The 20,427-nt window shown below is 30.5% G+C and overlaps 2 protein-coding genes across 8 annotated transcripts in view; one reads left to right on the forward strand and one right to left on the reverse strand.

Moving 5' to 3' along the window:
* LOC127279214 (uncharacterized) overlaps window positions 1-20,427 on the reverse strand; it is a 138,271-nt gene that overhangs the window by 53,004 nt on the left and 64,840 nt on the right. The window contains exon 3 of the mRNA XM_051301446.1: window positions 15,080-15,154. Within this exon, the coding sequence (XP_051157403.1) occupies window positions 15,080-15,141 (62 nt within the window). The 5' untranslated portion in view covers window positions 15,142-15,154. The remainder of the gene's footprint in view (window positions 1-15,079; window positions 15,155-20,427) is intronic.
* Window positions 1-20,427, forward strand: part of LOC127279194 (regulating synaptic membrane exocytosis protein 1) — an 83,554-nt gene that overhangs the window by 35,878 nt on the left and 27,249 nt on the right. For 6 of the 7 annotated variants that reach the window (XR_007842610.1, XR_007842611.1, XR_007842612.1 and 3 more), the window contains exons 7-12: window positions 1,862-2,063; window positions 2,668-2,970; window positions 4,256-4,466; window positions 7,763-7,935; window positions 10,425-10,493; window positions 19,210-19,334. Coding sequence is in view for 3 of the 7 variants with exons in the window: in XM_051301414.1 (XP_051157371.1) it covers window positions 1,862-2,063; window positions 2,668-2,970; window positions 4,256-4,466; window positions 7,763-7,935; window positions 10,425-10,493; window positions 19,210-19,334 (1,083 nt within the window). In the remaining 4 variants the exon portion in view is untranslated. The remainder of the gene's footprint in view (window positions 1-1,861; window positions 2,064-2,667; window positions 2,971-4,255; window positions 4,467-7,762; window positions 7,936-10,424; window positions 10,494-19,209; window positions 19,335-20,427) is intronic. The other variant, XM_051301413.1, reaches the window with a different exon arrangement.

Consider the following 20,427-nt stretch of genomic DNA (forward strand, 5'->3'; position numbering starts at 1 on the left):
TCAGAAAATTTCACAAATTTTCAGAGCAAATTGTACGTGATTTGATTCAATGATAACTAATATAATCGAGAAAGTGAATATCATATAATAGAATAAAAAGATGTCAATTTGAAGCGATATGGCAGAAGAATTCAATTGGGAGTAGGTTTTTCGTTTGGATAAAAAAACGATCGAGTACAGAGTACATGAGATATATATATTTGACGTGGTGCGTTCGTGATGATAAAATTGACGCGTAGTATGCAATTTTCCAAAAAACTTGAGCGTGAACATTGAACACGTACGCTATTTTGTAAAATTTTTACGAGAAATTCTCATATATGCAAAAGTGATATGAATTTTTTTCAACATAAAGTCTCTATAGGTATATATACACTAAAGTGGTGAATATTTTATTAAAACATATTCACTAGTGCGGATTACTCTTTAGAGGTATTAAAATATCCTTTTGTTATTTTTTTATGCAGTGGAAGTAATTTCATTTATATATGCCAAATAACCGTTATACTTTCAATTACGCAGTTTTAATATTATTCAATAATCGTGAATTTAATAGCATAGGTTTAGTTTTATAGATTCTGCTCCAATATAGAGTTTTGCAAATTGCGTATTTCTGAAAAATGCATTTTTTTTTTTAATGAATAGGAAAAATTGATACTGCAACAGTTGGTAATAATTAGTAAATTCTGATTTTTATTTCAAATTTTAATTTTCTGCATACACAGAAAAAAACTAAACTCAAAATGAGTCGTATATCAGACTGTGCAACAAAAATGATTTTAGAGTTCGAGATTAATGTTAACTTATCGTGGACAAACAAATAATTACTTAGAAAAATATTAAATAAAATAATTATTTTTAATAAACAAACGTAAACTTTAATTCTGAAAGTTTATTTACACAAATTAATGAAATTAAATAATAGAATTTTTAGGTTAGGAATATTGTTAACGTCATTGACGCCCACATTAAAAAATTCGAGATTAATTAAAAATAATTTACAAATTCAACCACCTTGAAATTTTTCCCTGTTCCCTCATATAATTTCCCCAATTATTCATTATCTAGTATGAAACACTTGCTTTTATATAGCCACTAAATCCAATACGACGCACTAATCACATTCAACGAATTTCTTCTTTATTCATTTTTTTTCTCTTTTTCAATATTTTACATAATTTACAAGATTCTGCAGTACTACCAATATGAAAATATCACAATGTAGAACATAACCTATATTTTTACTCATTTTGATGCAGATTTCATGAGATGGAGCAAAAATGAGTTCAGATTTTTTCTGTGTATGCTCTTTGATTATACTTGTTAAAATAAGGGTTGAGGGTTTAAGCATAGACGAAAATTACCCGAAACAAAAATGACACCAACTTTTTTCTGTGAAGTAACATCTGTAACTATTTTACTTTTACCTAGAATTTTGGAAGCTACTTTATTATCCATTTCATGATGTAAATTTTTATGCACTTTCTAAAGCGATTCTATGTTTACGCGCTACATACAAATTTTAAAGTTTATCACTTTCCTTCATTTCCTAGCTTAGAAGTTTTAAGAATCGTGACAGGAAACCAAAGTTATACATTCTATGAATGTACTACCACCTATAGTGTGAATAATGTAAAAATAATTGAAATCTGTAAAAAAAATAGTTAACAACATATTTCATTGCCTACGGCTTTTTTGTCTTGGAGAAAACTTGATTTGAAATAAATTTGAAAGTCTCTCTCCAAGACGGCTTTGTTGCTACGTGTGACCCTCTAGTGGATCCTGCACTGAGATTTTGCGTCCTAACCCTACATGTGGTGGTGTCCTCATCATGAACCCTAATATCCTGGTAATGTTGTAGTTTCGAAAGGTTGCAGGAGAACGACGTGAGGAGATCAGGTGGGAAAGAGAATTGGAATGGAGGAACAAATCCAGAAGCGGCTCACCGGAACGTCATCAAAATGAAAGGGCAGACCGAGGAGAGAGAAATGAGAGAGGTGATAGAGCTGAAAGGGGTAGAGCGACGAGTCCGCAAAGAGTTGGCAAGAGGACATCGGTGACAGGTAAGAACTCCACACCTTTGTTGATCCTCATTATAAATAACCTCGGTTTTTTCCCCAAACTTTGCATATGTGGAATTTTTAGTTATTTTCTCTGTTCAAGAATCAATAGTCTAGAGAAAAGAAGACTCTTTTTTCATTATACAACAAAAAGGGCAAAAGTTTATTAAAGGAGAATAAAATAACCAACGAAGCAAAAATCTGTTTCGAGCGCGTAGCTTAACGACATTGTGTTTTACTGACACATTTTTTTTTAAAACAGTTGGAAAAAGACGTAATTACTTTTATATTATACACTTTCCGTTTCGTGTTCGTAACATTAATTTTTTCTCTTAATTAAATTTTAATTAAGCTCGACTGTACCGCGTGCAGGAATTTTTCATTGCTTAAAATCTGACTGTGGATGTAATTATGGAAATTCGAATGGAAAAATTTTTGGTCAAGATAATGATACTAAATAATAGTTTTGTCGATAACGATCAACTGGACAGGCAGAGGGTTAAAATAATTGCGCAGAAATTAATTTATTTCTAAATTAAAAAGTCCAAATGAATTTAATTTTGAAAAGAGAAAATGTTTTAAATGAGTATACTGTTTGTTTAATTAGAGCAAGAAATTACATCAGACATTACGGCTGAAGAAGAAGAAGAAAGACGTCGTCGCGCTAGACGTCGAGCATCGACAATAACAGGGAAATCAAGAGTGACCAGACAACGATCATACGATGATGAAATCAAAACGGCATCGATGGGAGGTGGTCAGTCATCTCATTCAGATGTTGGACTGGGACTTCCGGTTCAGTTACCACGAAGGGCATCAGCTTATGATGTTTTTGCAACGCCCGGAGGAGGAAGTTTAAATGCCATGGCAATCGTTGCTGCACAACACAGAGCTTCCTTTTCCTCGCAAGGTAATCAATAAAAAATCATCAATAAAGAAAATTTTTACTTGTCACAATTAAATTTTAGACAATTCAATTTTAACCAAACTTAGATCAAAGTTTTAGGGTAGATGAAATTGATACTAAATAAAATTTTGAAGTGGCAGATAACAGTTTTATTAGTATATCTAAATTACTAAAATTATTTTACGATACTGCGAATTATATTGAGCAGAATAATTTTCAAACAGATGATGCGATTTCTCGTGGTGAAAATGAGGAGAATTTATATTCGAAGCCAAAATTTCTCTTGAAAAGCGTTATTATTATGTTCATTTGAGATCAAAGCACACTTCCGTGAACTTAATTTGGTATTATTGAAACTTTGTAGGAGAAGCGCGCAGCCATATAGTTGCAATCCAATTACCTGCTATTTGCCTGCGCTTGTTATACCTTCAGGGCATTCTGTTACCTTATCGCAACTGGGACGAACGACTCTTAAAACATAATCGAGTCTTACAAACTTATATCTTTTAACTCGAAGAACTTGAAAACTGGCCACCTAGGCGAGAGTCCTCTATAACTCGATCGTTCTTGAGACAATAAAAAATAAAGATAATTTATACTTCCGGAATAATCCATTCATCGGGAACTTGAGCATTTAAATTTTCAACGACTTTTATAGATTTTAAGTAGTATAGGTCAATTCTAATCAGACAATCGCATATCTATTTTCAGCACATTCAGGGTTACCACAAAAATTTAATTTCAAGTTTCCCTGACATTTTCCAGACAAAAATTTTTCTTTTTCCTTGACATTTTTTTTTTTTTTTTTTTGAGTTTTATCTCACAAAGGTCAAAATTGTTAGATAATGTTCATTTCTCTAAAATACTCAATTTGAATTTTAAAATACTGGGTTCCCTCATAACAAAAGGATATCCCTAGGATATCCATATCAATGGTCGATATCCTAGAATGGTCCCTAGGATATCTTGGGATATCCATAGGATATCCAAACCGCCGGTCTGTGGGACATCCTATGGATATCCCTAAGACATCCACAAAATATCTATTGGATATTATATCGCAGGATATTCTGTGGATATCCTCAGATATCCATGGGATATCCAAACCGCCGATTTTTTGGATATCCTTAAGAGATCCTTTTGATATCCATAGGACATCCCTAGGATATCTGCGGGATATTATCAATATATCCCAAGATATTTTGTGTTATTAGGGTTTATAAAGTGTTGGAACAATTAATATTTAAAAAACTGAATATTTTTAGGCAAATATTTAATTATTTTTCAGGCTCGCGAGAACCAGAAGACAGACCATCATCCCGAAGACCCTCTATTCGAGCAACAGTGAAACCTGTAATGCCTTACGATATAGCAGCTGACGAAGAAAAAATTATAAATTTGGATTTAGCACAAACACCAGAAGTTGCACCACAATCTGGACAAACGTCAATTCTCGCGCCAGATGAGGAGCGACGTACAAGACGCAGGGGTTCCCATTTGTAAGTTTTCAATATTTTTTTTAAAAATTTTAATTCTTTAAATGAAATTTCGATTAAAACAAAAATTGGAGAATTATATGTTTATATTACAGTAAAAAGAAAATCTTATTTTTTTTAAGGCAGCCTTTGCTGAATTTATAAGACTTTCTTTTTATAAAGAAAACTCGAGATTTGTCAAAATCAGTTAAAATATATATTAATTTGTAATATATATATATATGTGAAATGGAAATAATTTATTGGTGGAATTTTATATTGAATTCCTATTGAAAGGATATAACTATGTTTTTGCATTTTTTTTTATGTCGCTTGATCTTTGATGTATTCAACGTTTCTATCCTTTTATTTTTACCTCCAAGTGCACTTTCTAAATGCTTTTAACGGTACAAGCGTCGCTTTGGCTTTGCAGAACGCTTCATCTAAATGAAAAAAATATGCTTACAATTTTACACCATACTCGTGTAGGCAAAATAAAGCTTATTTACTTGTAATATAAAAATGCTTAATCTGATTAACTTGACGGAAAATTGATTAAACATGAAACTTAAAAAAAAACGAAAATATATATTGATAAAGACTGTAATTATAAGAGAAACTATTAATAAAATAAAACTTATATTCAATATAAAAATTATAAAATGACTTTAAGAAAAAAAAATTGCGTTTCATATTAAAGTAATTGAAAAAGTTATTATTGACAACAATAAAAAGTTAAAATAAATCAATCGAATTGCTAAATATTATAAAATCAAAGCGAGTATAATTTTTGCACACTCGAGGATAGTTGCAAACATTGATGTTTTTTCAAAACCCGGAAGAAGTAGAAAACTATTTGTAAGTTGAAAGTGGTCTGTAAACATGGAAGCTTCTAACTCGAATAATAATTAATGCATCGCGGTTTCCCTCACTGAACTATTTATTACAAAATTTTCATGCTTTCATTAAATTTTAACCATTTTTTTTCTCAGTGAATTTTTTTTTAATTTCATATTTTTAGAAGTATTTTTTTCAAAATCTGATTTTTCTTTTATTTTATATTTCTAAAAACGGAAAAATTAATTTTATTTGCTGAGAAATAAAAAAAAAAAAAGGTCATGCAAAACTAGAATGTTGGTGTATTGATTGTCATTTTATTATTCACTGATCCAAATTTACTGAAAGATTCAACATTAAATTCTCGGGAAGTTGAGAGGTACATTAACACAACTCTATACCTTACTTCGGCTCAAGTGCAGCCCTCCAAGGTTGTGGGAAACTAATAGGTTGCTTTGAGAAGATTGTGAAATTTATAAGATGTGTATATATACATATATTCTAACACGTACGTAATCGATAAAATTAATGCTTTGCAAGTTCAATTGAACGAACAAAGAAAGACTTTAAAAAAATGGATTGCAAACAAATTCCATCAACAAACAAGAAAACTGATGTATAACAATTGAATAATTAAATTTGCACAATGTAAATATATATCAAGTTTTAAAAGGTCAAATGTAAAATATGCATATTGTTGAATGAGAGTGTCAAAGAAAACTAAAGTTCAGATAGTCGTTATAAGTTTTTCAAGTTCGTTAAAAAGTTTATTCAACATGTTTCTTCGCATTTCTTCTACCGATGATGACAGTATCTAGTCTATATATTTCTTTGACAAAAGTAGAAGAAAATGTCGCTTTTTCCAGATCAGGATAGGTTTTCTACAATTGCACATCGTTCCTGAAGAGAGGGAAAAGAAAAAATGTTATAGCAGTGCCAAACACTTAGGAACTGCAAAGTTTGCCACTTGATGCTCCTTTTACTGCCGTTAGCGAGTAGTTTCCAACTGCTTCGGAAACTAGAATAGGTTTACACGTAACGCATAGGGGTAATTCGAATTTGCATTTATGAATACTAAACCACAATTTGGTAATTGCCGAACACGATATGTGCCTGCGTGAGACGCAAGCACATATATTGATATCAGTTGATTTACTAGATATATAAATCTAAAGCTAAAAGCTATACACAAATTGCGAAATTAAAGAGTCATTAAATTTTCTTAATGAGTGACTTCTGCTTTAAGTAAATAAATCCATAAACACAATTCAGTCAGCCAATGCCTGTGATCTATTAATGTCAAAATAATTTCAATAAATTCAGGGGGTCTATTACGTAACTTTTTCTGTATCCCACATTACGGATTCCACTTTCAAAATTCCGGATCCCGCTTTCAAAATTCCGTATTTCAGATTCAACATTCTGGATTCCACTTCACTGTAAAAAGAAAGGTATTAATTTAATACCGACTTGAGGTACGAAATTGTCATTTGGTTCTATTTTGATACTTAAAATCGGTACTGTTTTAGTACTTTCTTTTTACAGTGTTTCAAAATTTAGTATACCGTATTCCACTTTTCAAATTCAGTACTCCGGATCCCACATTCCGTATTCCACTTTTCAAATTCCGTATTCCGGATCCCACATTTCGTATTCCACACATTCTGGATCCTATATTCCGGATTGCACTTTCCCTATTCCGTATTTCGGATTCCAATTCCAAAATTTCGGATTCCACATTCTGAAAGTGGAATACGGAATGTAAAAAGTGGGATCCGGAAAAGTTACGTTTACGTAATTGACCCCCAGGTGACAAATACATATTCAAGTACAATTGACATTTTTAAAACATTTCCGAGATCTTATGTAAATATTTCATTCAAAGTTGTTTAACGGAAATATTATGACATAGTAACTTGTGTCTGGTTCTATTGTTGTGAGTTCACCCTGAGGCTTCTTCAAACCTGTGGTAGCTCGGCATTGCTTTTCTTTGCACCCTTCTTGTCGAGTTTTACTATATTATATACAAGGAATTTATTTTTTGCTACGAATAAATCTCTAACAATGTCTCATTTCAATATATGAAGAAAATTCACAAATTTTCCAACTATTTATCACTTTTGATAACAACCTTTCTCACTCTTAAATTACTTTTTTTATCTGAGTATTCCAGTATATTAAACCAAACCTTAAAGCACGGATGGACAAAAATTGTTCTTTTTATGTGCTAAATTTTCCATTTGTGCAAAAACAAAAGTTTCAAAGGGATGGTAGAAGGGAAACTCGTAAGAAAGTCGTTATCTCAGGCGCATTGTTCTCTCTGGATTTGTGTCAGCTTTTACTCTCGGCACGTTTCATATCCAAGGTGTACTCGAACAATATTCTTGAGGCGGGCATCGAAATTTCATTTCTCCCGGCACACACACACACGTTGAAATATATGAACTGTTTCCTCGAGCAGCGACTCTTGCTTTTCTTTTCAGGCCGGATATCAATGCGATAAGAGCACTTCCTATGGTACCAGCTGCAGTGAAAACAACCCCCTCAACTTCAGTCAATCGAGTATCAATTGAGGATCGTGATTTGGCCCGTCAAGGAAGTCTGGTCGATGGCGAGGGCATCAAAATTGTTATCCACGATGTCGACAGCGAAGTCGGTGAGTTTCACATTAAACGAGAATTTCACGTCATTTTATTCCTAGCATGCACACACAAAACATTCTATTCCATTTTCTCAATAGCCACACAAAACATTTTATTTCCCCGACGGAATATTACACTCCACCGAAACATTGTAAAAAAAACATCCTACAAAACTAGAAAAAAAAAACCCCACAAAACATGAAATCTTTTCAAAAAAAAAATTGCGTAAATTTTTTACGGACGCATGAATAAGATCTATAAACCAAATATTTTAGAATTATAATTTGACAGAATCTTATTCTTAATATTAATTTTGCATAATATTTATTTCCTCGATTATTAATGTTCCAGAAAATTAAAAAAGTCGAAAATCAATTTGCCAGAAATAATTCGCGGCGAAAACTTTAAATTTGACCAATCACAATTTTCTCTATTATTTCTAATTGGTCAAATTTAAAGTTTCCGACGAATTATTTCTGGCAAATTTGATATTCGATCAATTTTAATTTTCTGCGACATTAATATTCGAACAAATGAATATTATGCAAAATTAATATTCTTTCTAATCTTCTTTCTGTAAAATGAAGATTCTTTTAAATTACAATTCTGTAAAATTAATATTCTACAAGACGAAATTTTCGATCAAATTGAAATTCAATCAAATTAATTTTCGTCTAAATAAAAATTGCAAATGACCGAACAAACAATTGACTGAAAGATTTTGTGCGCAATTTTTAAAAACCACCAATCACAATTTTCTTGACAACTTTTGATTGGTGGATTTTAAAAATCGCGCCGAAATCTTTCTGTAAAAATTTGTTTAAAAAGAAATTCTGTCAAATGTTAATTAACTAAAAAATAATTATATCTATAAAAATTTTAATAATTTTTTATGAGATAATAATGTGCTCCTCAACAAGATAATTACTTTCTTTATATTAATTAATTCAAATAATCAAAACGTTTGAAATTTCCAATTTAAATATTCTAGACAAAAGTTTAAAATGCAAGTTTTAACTGAAAATTTTTGAGTCCACTAACTGCTTTTGTGTGTTTAGAGGGGCGTCACGTTAATTTTCATTAATTAAAATTACAAAATTTCATTTCTACAGCGCATGTATATATATATAGATTTTAACGAGTTTTGTTCTTGATGCGAGAACACTATAATCGTCAAATTCAATTAACGCGGCAAAAAAAAGAATAAATATTTCGTTAACCCATTTCAATTAACAGTAGCCATGGTCCCTAACATAATTTTTTTTTTTTTTTTTGCATCTCTTTTTTTATATAAAATAAAAAGTACAAATGTCAACAGAAAAAAATATAGAAAAAATGACAATGTAATGTAAAAAAAACTTTATGACCGTAAAGTTCCCGTTGGAAAAATTCTATGCATAGAAATTCTGTAGCAAAAAATGAATCCAATATTTTTTTTTAATATCGCGGACACTACATTTTTACTTGTCAAAGTATTAAACGGAATTTTATTAATGATTAATTATAAAAAATCAATTCTATTTAGAGAAATTATTTTTGGATAATTTTAATTGCAAAATATATTTAGTAATTTTGAGCCTGAATAAAAATCAGTGTGGTCACGGTTGCTGTTAATTTAAATGGATTGTAATACGAAACGCATAACTCGTTAATTTAATGGAATCGTGTATCGCTAATCAAAGGATTAAAGTTGTGGTCGAGCCTTCATGGCATATATAACAAAATATATAGGTACGCAGACTCTAATGCACGCAAACAGGAGAAATGGCTGTTTGTTCGCGTGTTTCGCACGGCTGCTAACGAAATGGTCATACCTTAAGATTTTATCACCCATAAACCGTAATTTGCCCTGACCTCTTTGTCACTACAGTGACGATCTTTCTATGAGGGAGAAAAAAAACGAATTTGCAATTAAAGAAAACCTTTCCAAATATCTCTAAATGTTTTTCAAACTAAAATTTCATCACGATGATTCTAGGACGAAAAATGTTAGAATCGTATTTCTTTTTTTTTTTTTCTCTTTTTATATAAAAAGTAATTAACACTACTCTGAGATTTTTGTGCTTAGCTTCAGAAAAGTTTTAATCACGTTCTAAGTGAAAGGACTTTCTCGTGAGATAAAAATGAAATTTTGATTGAATTTAATCTGCCATGGATACTATTTTTATGGATTTGAAGATTATTTTTAACTGGGTGACTGACCGCGAGAAACACGTATGAAAGGTAAAGTCGAGAACCAAAATCGGTGTTACGCTCAATCAAGCAGAAATCGTTCAATGAGGCCGTGAAAATCGAGCAAAACTAATCTTTGTCCCCATAACACACTAGACACATTTTCTTTGCAAAGTGACCAAGAGCTTCAAGAAATTGTAACTTTTTAAATTTTTCTTCAAACTTCATTTCACGCAACTTTATGAAAGAGGATAAAATTTTTTTTATTACAAATAATCGTTTTACAATAAAATTTTTTCTAATTAGCTATTTTCTTTCTTTTTTATTTCAGGTACAAGAGGAAATACTAAAAGAAGAGTTGTTTTACGGAGAGATACTGCCGTCGAGAAGGGACATAGATGTGAGTTTCTTTTTTTTTTTCTTTGGAATTTTTAATTTTATGCGGATAATTAAAAGAAAATTACATTAATTTCAAAAGAATAAAAGAAAGTTTCAAATAGAACGAAAACTATATTGTTTGTTGGTCGCAAGCATTTGGAGAAACTTTACTCATTTCTCCTGAATAAAAAGTCGTAATCCTTTTAAAAGTTTTCCAACCTTGTTAATTATACGAACCAGTCTAATCGATATTGGGTAATAGTTAATTATATAGTAATTCACTTTAATTATGTCTTAGCAATATATGTCATCGAATGTTAGATTTTTAAATAATTTTTCACTCCTTGGATTGGAAGAAAAATAAATAATATAGTTTAGAGTCATCAAAAGCCTTTTTTTTTATTAATAAAAAAGCTAAATTTGGGGAAATGAGATAAACATTTGTAGCCTAATCCCAACTCTCAAGAATACAAAGAATTATTTTAAAAATGTGTTTCAATGCAGAATAAAAATGGTTCGATTTTATACTCACCGAATCGTAAAAATTCTCATGAGCAAATATATACGTGAGTTGATTTTAGTATCAAGTCCATGTTGTATTACGATCATCAAAAAGGTTATTGCCCTCAACTATTAATATTTATGAGAATCATAATGCGTATAGAAATATATAGTCACTGAAATTATTGACAATTTAATGAAATAAATTGAGGAATAAACAAAATTTGCTGATACGATATAAAATAATTGCGGAAGAGGTAATTTTGTCATTTAGGAAACACGTTCAATCCTTAAACTTGAGGATATTAGGCGCATATATATATATATATATATATGTGACCTCGCACCACACATATCAGAGCGAAATTCTCAATCGTTCTTCCGCTTCACTGATTCTGCGCAGCTAATAGCTGTGCGGGATGTCAGTCTGAACATATTGGTACATTCATGTCCTTGATGCAGATTTGCGGAGATTTAATAACAATGCTCTGCTTACAGAATTGGGACTTAATTAATGTTCCATTCACTAGAACAATATGTAGCATTCATTTAAAGGAGAATACATTTTTTTGTACAATAATATTAATATATATATAATTTAATTCTCCTTTCACTATAATTATAAAAGAAAATAATCATTTTTATTCCTTTCATTTTTAACTACATGAATGAAATTTATGTAGATGTTCATTTTCATTCAATCTAATTATCATAATTGGCTGCATAAGCTACTGCAATTTCGATTTAAAATCAACAAGACATTACTCCATACATATCATTTTCTGGTTTGTGTTGCTGTTGAGTTTACATCAAACGTATAGAATGAAAGAATGCAAGAGAATGCGCAGCAAATAATTAAACGTCACTCACACGATTCTCTTTCTCTATTTCACTCTCTCATTTGCACTGGTTTGGTTCCTCTCCGTATCTCACTAAATTTTAAACTCTGATTCAAAATAAATGCCCATTGAATTTTTTTTGCAAATCAATAAAACTGCTTTTTTTTAATTTAATGAGAAAAATTCATTTTAGACGTGCCGACAGTATGAAGTATAAGTGTGTATCGTAAAGAGTGGGGACAGTCCTTTAAAACTAATGCATAAGCAGATGTGGTCAGATTAATTAGTCGCTACTTAAAGTGATAGCACGATTAGTATATTGTCTTCAAAAAAGACACAGTGGAGCTTTAGAAGGATTGATTATCTCCAAGTTTTTGTACTTTGCTTGTTCCTTTTTCTTAAAAAAGACAGTGCATGCAAAGCACATGAAAATGTATCGAAATATCTCGATGGTCGAAAAAATCGAATGTAAGAAAAAATGAACTTTGCTTTCTAGAGCATCTAAATCAATATTCATTTTTTGTATAAGTGCGATTCCAAGTGAGTAGGTTAACCGATTGCAATGAAACTTTGGAATTTTGTTATATATAGTACGACTAATCTTTAACGTAAATTTCAGCCTAAAATATTTGTTAGTTTACGAGATTTGCAATAATAACAAAAAATTTAAAACTGCTATATCTTCCGTTCTAATAAACGGATTGAGGTCTACTTTTTTTTAAAATGTCAAGGAAAATGAGAGGAATAAATCTCTTTCAGAACATTTTTTTATAATTTTACAACTAAAAAAATTATTAAATAATAATTGAATAACTTTCGCGCGACTATCTAAAATTCAATCACTTAAACTCTAAAATGATCTTACCTGTGTTTTCTTTAATGTTCCAAAGGATTTTTATTGTAAATGTAAGTTTAACTTAAGAAATTTTATTAATTTATTAGTATAAACAATTGAGATTTCTGCTAGTTGACGTGCAGACGACTTTGCGCACGCAGCATTCTCATATAGCCAATTTAGTCCACGAATCACGTCAGTTGGTTACAGGAGAATGCTGCGTGCGCAATGTCGTCTGCACGTCAACTAGCAGAAATCTCAATTGTTTATACTAATAAATTAATAAAATTTCTTAAGTTAAACTTACATTTACAATAAAAATCCTTTGGAACATTAAAGAAAACACAGGTAAGATCATTTTAGCGTTTAAGTGATTGAATTTTAGATAGTCGCGCGAAAGTTATTCAATTATTATTTAATAATTTTTTTAGTTGTAAAATTATAAAAAAATGTTCTGAAAGAGATTTATTCCTCTCATTTTCCTTGACATTTTAAAAAAAAGTAGACCTCAATCCGTTTATTAGAACGGAAGATATAGCAGTTTTAAATTTTTTGTTATTATTGCAAATCTCGTAAACTAACAAATATTTTAGGCTGAAATTTACGTTAAAGATTAGTCGTACTATATATAACAAAATTCCAAAGTTTCATTGCAATCGGTTAACCTACTCTGAAAAAGTCAAAATCTCACTTGGAATCGCACATAACTTACTTAATTGCAATAAATATACACTTGTAAAGCATTTATTTGTTGTAAATATTTGCAGCTATCATGAATCAGACACGAACATAACCTACATTTAGTTAAAATCACTTCATTGGCCCAAGACAAAATAGCGCGCGCTTTTTTAAAATAATGAAATTTATTAAATTATAATAAAATAATTGTAATAAATTAAATTATTATGAAAATAATATTACCTTGAATAAAAAAGTGTTTTTAGTTTTAAAAAAAATTATTTAACAATTATTATTATTTTTAGACAAATTTTACAAATATACCCAAGCAGCACGGTAAATTCCCTGAATATCCCTTGAGTACCACAGTGGAATATTCTCATGATCTTCTAGGAAAATCAAAATGTTCGCATCATGGGAATATTCCACAGTGACATTCAGGGTATATTCCAGTGACATTGAGGGAATATTCCTCGGTGACATTCATAGAATATTCCAGTGATATTGAGAGAATATTCCACGGTTATATTGATTTTTTTTTTAAATGTGTTTTTAATCTTCTTGCTTATTTAAATAACAATTTATAACACATTTTTATTATTTCAACACTTTAAAAAAAAATTCAATATAACCGTGGAATATTCCCTCAATATCACTGGAATATTCATTTAATATTACCTTCAATGTCAGTGGAATATTCCCTGAATGTCACCGTGAAATATTTCCATGAGGCGGACATTTTGATTTTCCTGGAAGATCATGGAAATATTCCACGGTGGTATTCAAGGGATATTTTAGGGGATATACCGTGCTGCTTGGGTAATAGATTATTATTTTTCTGTATGAAATTTTCTCTATAATTAAATGCCTTTTTGCATTTTGTTAACAATATTATTAAATATTTAATAAAATAATTGTATAATAAATTATGACACATAAATTGAAAATTAAATTGAATGGACAAAGAATAGAAGCAACAGAGACGGTCAAAGGCCGTCGGAGGCGCTATAGTTAAATAAATAAAGTATAGAGTTGGCCCTCAGTTGAGTAACCAATTCACCAAAAATAATATTATTAATTGTTTCTTACGGCGACAACAGACGTATAAATAATAATATTATATTACCAGAATGAAAGTAATATTGACTGCACTTGAACAGTGTAAATAGAATGAAAATTGAATGAATGAATCCTGAAAGATTGTAAATTATCAAGCAGTAATACAAAATGGCATTGACTATATTGTGTAGTGTGTAAATTTTCCGCAAACTGAATTTTTTCTTTTTATATAAAAAGCGATTCATGGCATAACGTCGAAATACTAGCAACTATCGGTGAATTCGACGAGCTCGATGCAATATCCTGTGCCATTTGTGCAACGTGCAACGACAAAATAGGGGATTCGCCTCGCCGCTGTGCCTTGTTCAGAAAAAAAAAAAAAAAACTGGACCACTTCGATGTTTATCTGAAGGGTGAAAATAGTTTTTTTTATTGCATTCACTTTTTATTTAGTGGTTAAAATGCATTTTAGCTCTTGAATAAAAAAAAGAGAACTTTTTAAATTATCAATATCATTAAATAACGTTTTCTTTAAACTCATATGGATGTTGTAAATTTATTGATAAAAAGTCCGTACCTTCAATAATCATGTTTGCAATTATTTGGGTTGACAAGAACAGTAGCGAATATTGAATATTGATCTGCCGCTCTGGATAAATTTATATATATATACACGTAAATGCATGACAAGGATACCTTTCAATTCGTGTCCACGACGATTCAGTTTTCCGTCTGCTTGTAACTTTCCCTGATGCCATTCAAGTAGATTTCCTGATAAAGCAGTATTCATATGATTATGGTTAAATTGACACTCGCAACGTGATTGTCCTACTTTTAATAAATTACAATACTATTTCTGTATATATGCGCGTTACCATTTCATCAAATGATAAAAAAAAGGGGAAAATTCATGAAAATGAAGAGGGTTAAGAGGGAGGATCAAATTAAGCCAACCAAGGCTGAACTGTCCGCAACAGGTATGGGATTGTAAACATACATATATATGACCACAGAACCGAAGGACGATCCTGCTGTCGATAACACATATATATATATATATATAATAAAATGTGCCTTATTTTCATATACAAGAACCGTATTGTGAATCAGATGAGATGCTTCAATAACAGAATAATTTTGGTTTAGATTTGCAACAAAATTATTTTCGTCTCATTGTTATTTCAATTGTAATTAAGTTGCCCCAATTCTTCCATTCTTTTGTTATAAAACAAGACGTTACATAAGAAAATATCTTTCATGAATTAACTTTCTTTCTATTTATATTTATTAAGACCAAATTAATTTTAACCCTTTGAAGCATACATTTTTCTTTAACAGGAATTTATCTTTTAAGTGCATTAGAGAGGGTTTTAAGGGTCGCTGATTCCGAATCCGAAGCCAGATTTTAAAAATTTTCAAAATTCAAAATGGCGGATCCAATATGGCGGACATTTTTTTTTTAAATTGATCATATCCGCTCGAAACTGGTTACTCAGGGGTTTTCGGGGTCGCTGATTACGAATCTGATGTCAGTTTTTCAAAATTCAAAATGGCGGATCCAATATGGCGGACAATTTTTTACAAATTGTTCAAATTTGCTCGAAACTGATTACTCAGGGGTTTTCGCGGTCGCTGATTACGAATCCGATGTCAGTTTTTCAAAATTTAAAATGGCGGATGAAATATAGCGGACAATTTTGTTAAAATTGATCAAATTGATCACGGACACAAACACACACAAAAGCGCCATTTTGAATTATAAAAATCCAAAGTCATATTCATAAACAGCGACATCAAAAACACCGTAGTAACAAGTTTCAAGCAAATCGGATTAATTATTCATTTTGTCATCCGCCATTTTGAATTTTGAAAGTCCAACGTCATATTCGTAATCAGCGACCTCAAAAACCCCCGAATAACAAGTCTTAAGCAAATCCGATCAATTCTTCATTTTGTCATCCGCCATATTGGATCCACTATTTTGAATTTTGATAATCCAACATCATATTCGTAACGAGCGACTCAAAAACCCCCCGAGTGACTAGTTTCAAGCCATTCCTATACATTTTTCATTTTCTTATCCGCCATATTGGATCCGCCATTTTGAATTTTGTAAATCTAACGTCATATTCGTAATCAGCGCCCCCAAAAACTCACGAGTTACAAGTTTCAAGGAAATCCGATCAATTTTTCATTTTGTCATCCGCCATATTGGATCCGACATTTTGAATTTTGAAAATCTAACGTCATATTCGTAATCAGCGCCCCCAAAAACTCACGAGTTACAAGTTTCAAGGAAATCCGATCAATTTTTCATTTTGTCATCCGCCATATTGAATCCGACATTTTGAATTTTGAAAATCTAACGTCATATTCGTAATCAGCACCCCCAAAAACCCACGAGTTACAAGTTTCAAGGAAATCCGATCAATTTTTCATTTTGTCATCCGCCATACTGGATCCGCCATTTTGAATTTTGAAAATCTGATGCCAGATTCGTAATCAGCGACCCCGAAAACTTTATAGACATTATTGTTAGGTTATTTCCTATTGTTGTTTAGTCACAATTACATTTATTGTAAAAAAACGCTATTTTTAAACTTAATTTGTTTATAACATTTATTTTATTTATAAAAAACACTTTTTTTTAATGTAGTTATATTGTAATAGATATTCTAAAATACATTTTAAATACATTTTGTTACTGAAATGTGTAAAACAGTAGCTGAAGTATTCAAAAAAAGTGCAAGAAAAAAGGTGACACTTAGGAGTGTCACTATGCCGCAAAGGATTAAATCAGACAGGCTGAAAAGTCGTTTATCTAAAATTTAGGGAAAAAAAACTTTAAATTGTTATAACTGTGAAAGTAATTTAGATATCTCACTTTTTCTTTTTGCATTTGAAAGAGCTTTCATTTTTCTTTCAAAATCCGTTGGAAAAATTTAAAACTGTTCAAAAATAACAAAATGGTGGCCATTTTAATAAAAAAAAGTTTCACTGAAATTTTCTTTTATTAAAATGGCCGCCATTTTGTTATTTTTGAACAGTTTTTAATTTTTCCAACGGATTTTGAAAGAAAAATGAAAGATCTTTCAAATGCAAAAAGAAAGAATAATACATCTAAATTACTTTAAAAGTTATGACACTTTAAAGTTTTTTTCGCCTAAATTTTAGATAAACGACTTTTCAGCTTGTCTGATTTGAAATGAATTTGGTTACTAAATAAATTAACATAACTGCAAAACCAATTATTTGATTGTAAATATTTACCTACCTCTGATCAAAGAGAAAATGCGTTCACTTTTAATCTAATAAAACATATTTCATTTTCCTTAAAACTATATTCTGAAGCAAAATAATCCAAGAATATGGAATCAATATTTTGTTATTGCATAACAGGGCAGGTGTGAAAAAAGTGCATTTTCAAAATGTTATTTATAGTGATGAATTTTTTGAATTCTTAGAAAAGTTTATGCGCGAACACTGGCAAGTGATCATTAGATGGACGATCCATTTGTGCAAACATTAAATAACGCATTATGGGGATTGAAATGGCAGTTGGAAATTGTAATCGCGTGAGAACAGGTGCTTAGTAGATTAGAGTGAAATATGGTTAGATGCTAGGGCATCGATGTCCACGTAAATCATTAGTGAATTTAGTCTGAAGCAATCCAGGGCTCTGCATCTTAATTATAGAAATTAATGGTGGATTAATTAATTTATGTTTATATACTCGTGCATTAACTGGAACATGTTATCTAACACTATTGTATTTGTATTCAAAAACTTTTTCGATAAACGATTCATTTGTTTGTCCTATTTATTATTGTAATTTATGTGCGGTAAGAAGAATTGATTGTTTTTACTGGTCAAGGTTTACGCAATCTTTCTTTTGACGGGCGTGGATCATTTGATAAATTAATTTTCATATATAGAAAAAGAAATTAAGAACCACTTGGATGATGAAAATGGTTAATGAAGAGTCTTTTGTTGCACGTGTCGTATTCAACAATACATTTTCAAGGACAAAACTTTTACTGTCTTGTGTCGATATAATGAAGAATCCTCATACTTGAATTTGCCATTTCTTGTACTTTCGGGTTATTTACAAGTCATAATTAGAAATGTAATCCTGTCAGAAAAAAAAAATTTTTGTTTGTGGTTAAATAGTTAAATGCAGAGAAAATAGTGTAGATATATTGCTAGTGATATATTTTAAAGCCCGATAACATAAACATCTTGGGTTGGTGTTCACGGCCCTAAGTCGTTCCATTTCCAAAACTATTTCACAAGTAATTTTCACAGTTCTCGAGAGTAGACGCAGAGCAGCGTTTCCTCAAACCTCGCATGAAAATCAATACTGTTTGAAATTCACTTTAAATACTCTTTTCCTTTTCTCTCATGCCTTTCTTTTCTCATTTAATCTGACTGCTTATCGTTCTACCACTTCTTCCTTCATTACTCAACTATTTGCATTTAAAATTTAAATATAAGGAAACTAAACACATATTCCATAGTTTACATAATGCAGCCGTAAAGTAGGAAATTACTTAACTGATTCATCCCTCAACAGCTGCTGGTAAACATCCTGAGCTTTGAGATTCAAAATTTGTGCTTTAATTTAAAGCTGATGATATATATCTACTTCAAGATGAAAATAGAAAAAAATATGATAATTGCAAATTGTGCGCTATTATTAGAAATAAAATGAATCGATTATCAATTAGATTTCAATTTTTGATAAAAAAGAATGGCGTTAACCTTATATAAATCCAACAAGAATTACGACAGGTGACTTGAAACCAATTTCCGGTTTTCTGTTTCAGCTCAAGGTTTTGGAATGAGAGTTGTAGGTGGAAAGGTTGGGTCGGACGGCCATTTGTTTGCCCAAATCCTGTTGATTTCACCCGGGGGTCCTGCAGAAAAATCCGGGCTGCAAGCTGGTGATAAGGTACGTTCAATTTTTTACAAATAATATAAATAAACAAATTTTGTTTTTAAGTTCCAAAAAAATAATAATACTAATAATAAATTAAAAATCTAAAAAATGTATTTCGGAATCAATGGAGGTTTTAAGTATATCGAAAAAAAAATCAAGATAAATTTACTTGTATAGCCCAGGGCAAAATCGATCCCAAGACACTGGGATTCACCCTTGTTTACGATTATTTAATTTTCATAATATCTTTGCAATCACTTATCAAAGGCGATCTTCCGCTTTTCCGATACAATAACTGAGACTCGATTTTCACCAAGTATTTATTGAACAACAAGTGAATTACATATTTAATATTTTTAAATCCTATAATAGTTGATCAAGTAATTTCTATACAATTTAGTTTCATCAAATTAGTAATTAAGGGATAATAATATTTAAGCAGAGATTGAACCATATGTAAACCAGCATCTAGATCATTAGTACTTTTAGTTAGAAATGTTGTGTAACTACAGCTCAACCTCGAATTTTCATCAGAGAGAAAAAGTTATCTACCATGGAAAGCAATCTGTGTGTTTTAACATATCAAAAGCCTTACTATATACTATATAGACTCCCTATTCGAGTAAAATCGTACATAATTATGCAAAAATGGTTTGTTTCTCTCTTATCGAAACTTGTTTTTTTTTTTTTTTTTTTTTCATTTTGAGATAAAGAAGAAACTTTTTTCATTCACCGCTAGGGAAAAATATACTTTTTATATGTAAAGTGGAAAGAAGATGACAGATAACGTATTTTACTCACACACACATACAAATGGGCAGTGCAAATATTACTTGTCTTCATATTCATTTGAGAAAAGAATAAAAACCTTTCTAATATTATTTGCTTTTTAAATATATTGATTTTTATTACACACAGTTTAAGTGTATGGTCCAAAGAAAATGTAATTTACTCTTAAGATAAATATTTGTTATTATATAACAAAATATTTATTGAATTAACATTGAAACAAAAAAAAATATATTTATTTCTCATTGTGATATTATTTTTAAGTAAAGAGAAACATGGAAAAAGTTTTTGTCGGGAGAAAAATTAACTTAACGAA

This window comes from Leptopilina boulardi, unplaced genomic scaffold (genome assembly GCF_019393585.1).
Source record: "Leptopilina boulardi isolate dan_hultmark-lab unplaced genomic scaffold, ZJU_Lbou_2.1 LbouV2_214, whole genome shotgun sequence".
In the NCBI taxonomy this organism is placed as follows: domain Eukaryota; kingdom Metazoa; phylum Arthropoda; class Insecta; order Hymenoptera; family Figitidae; genus Leptopilina; species Leptopilina boulardi.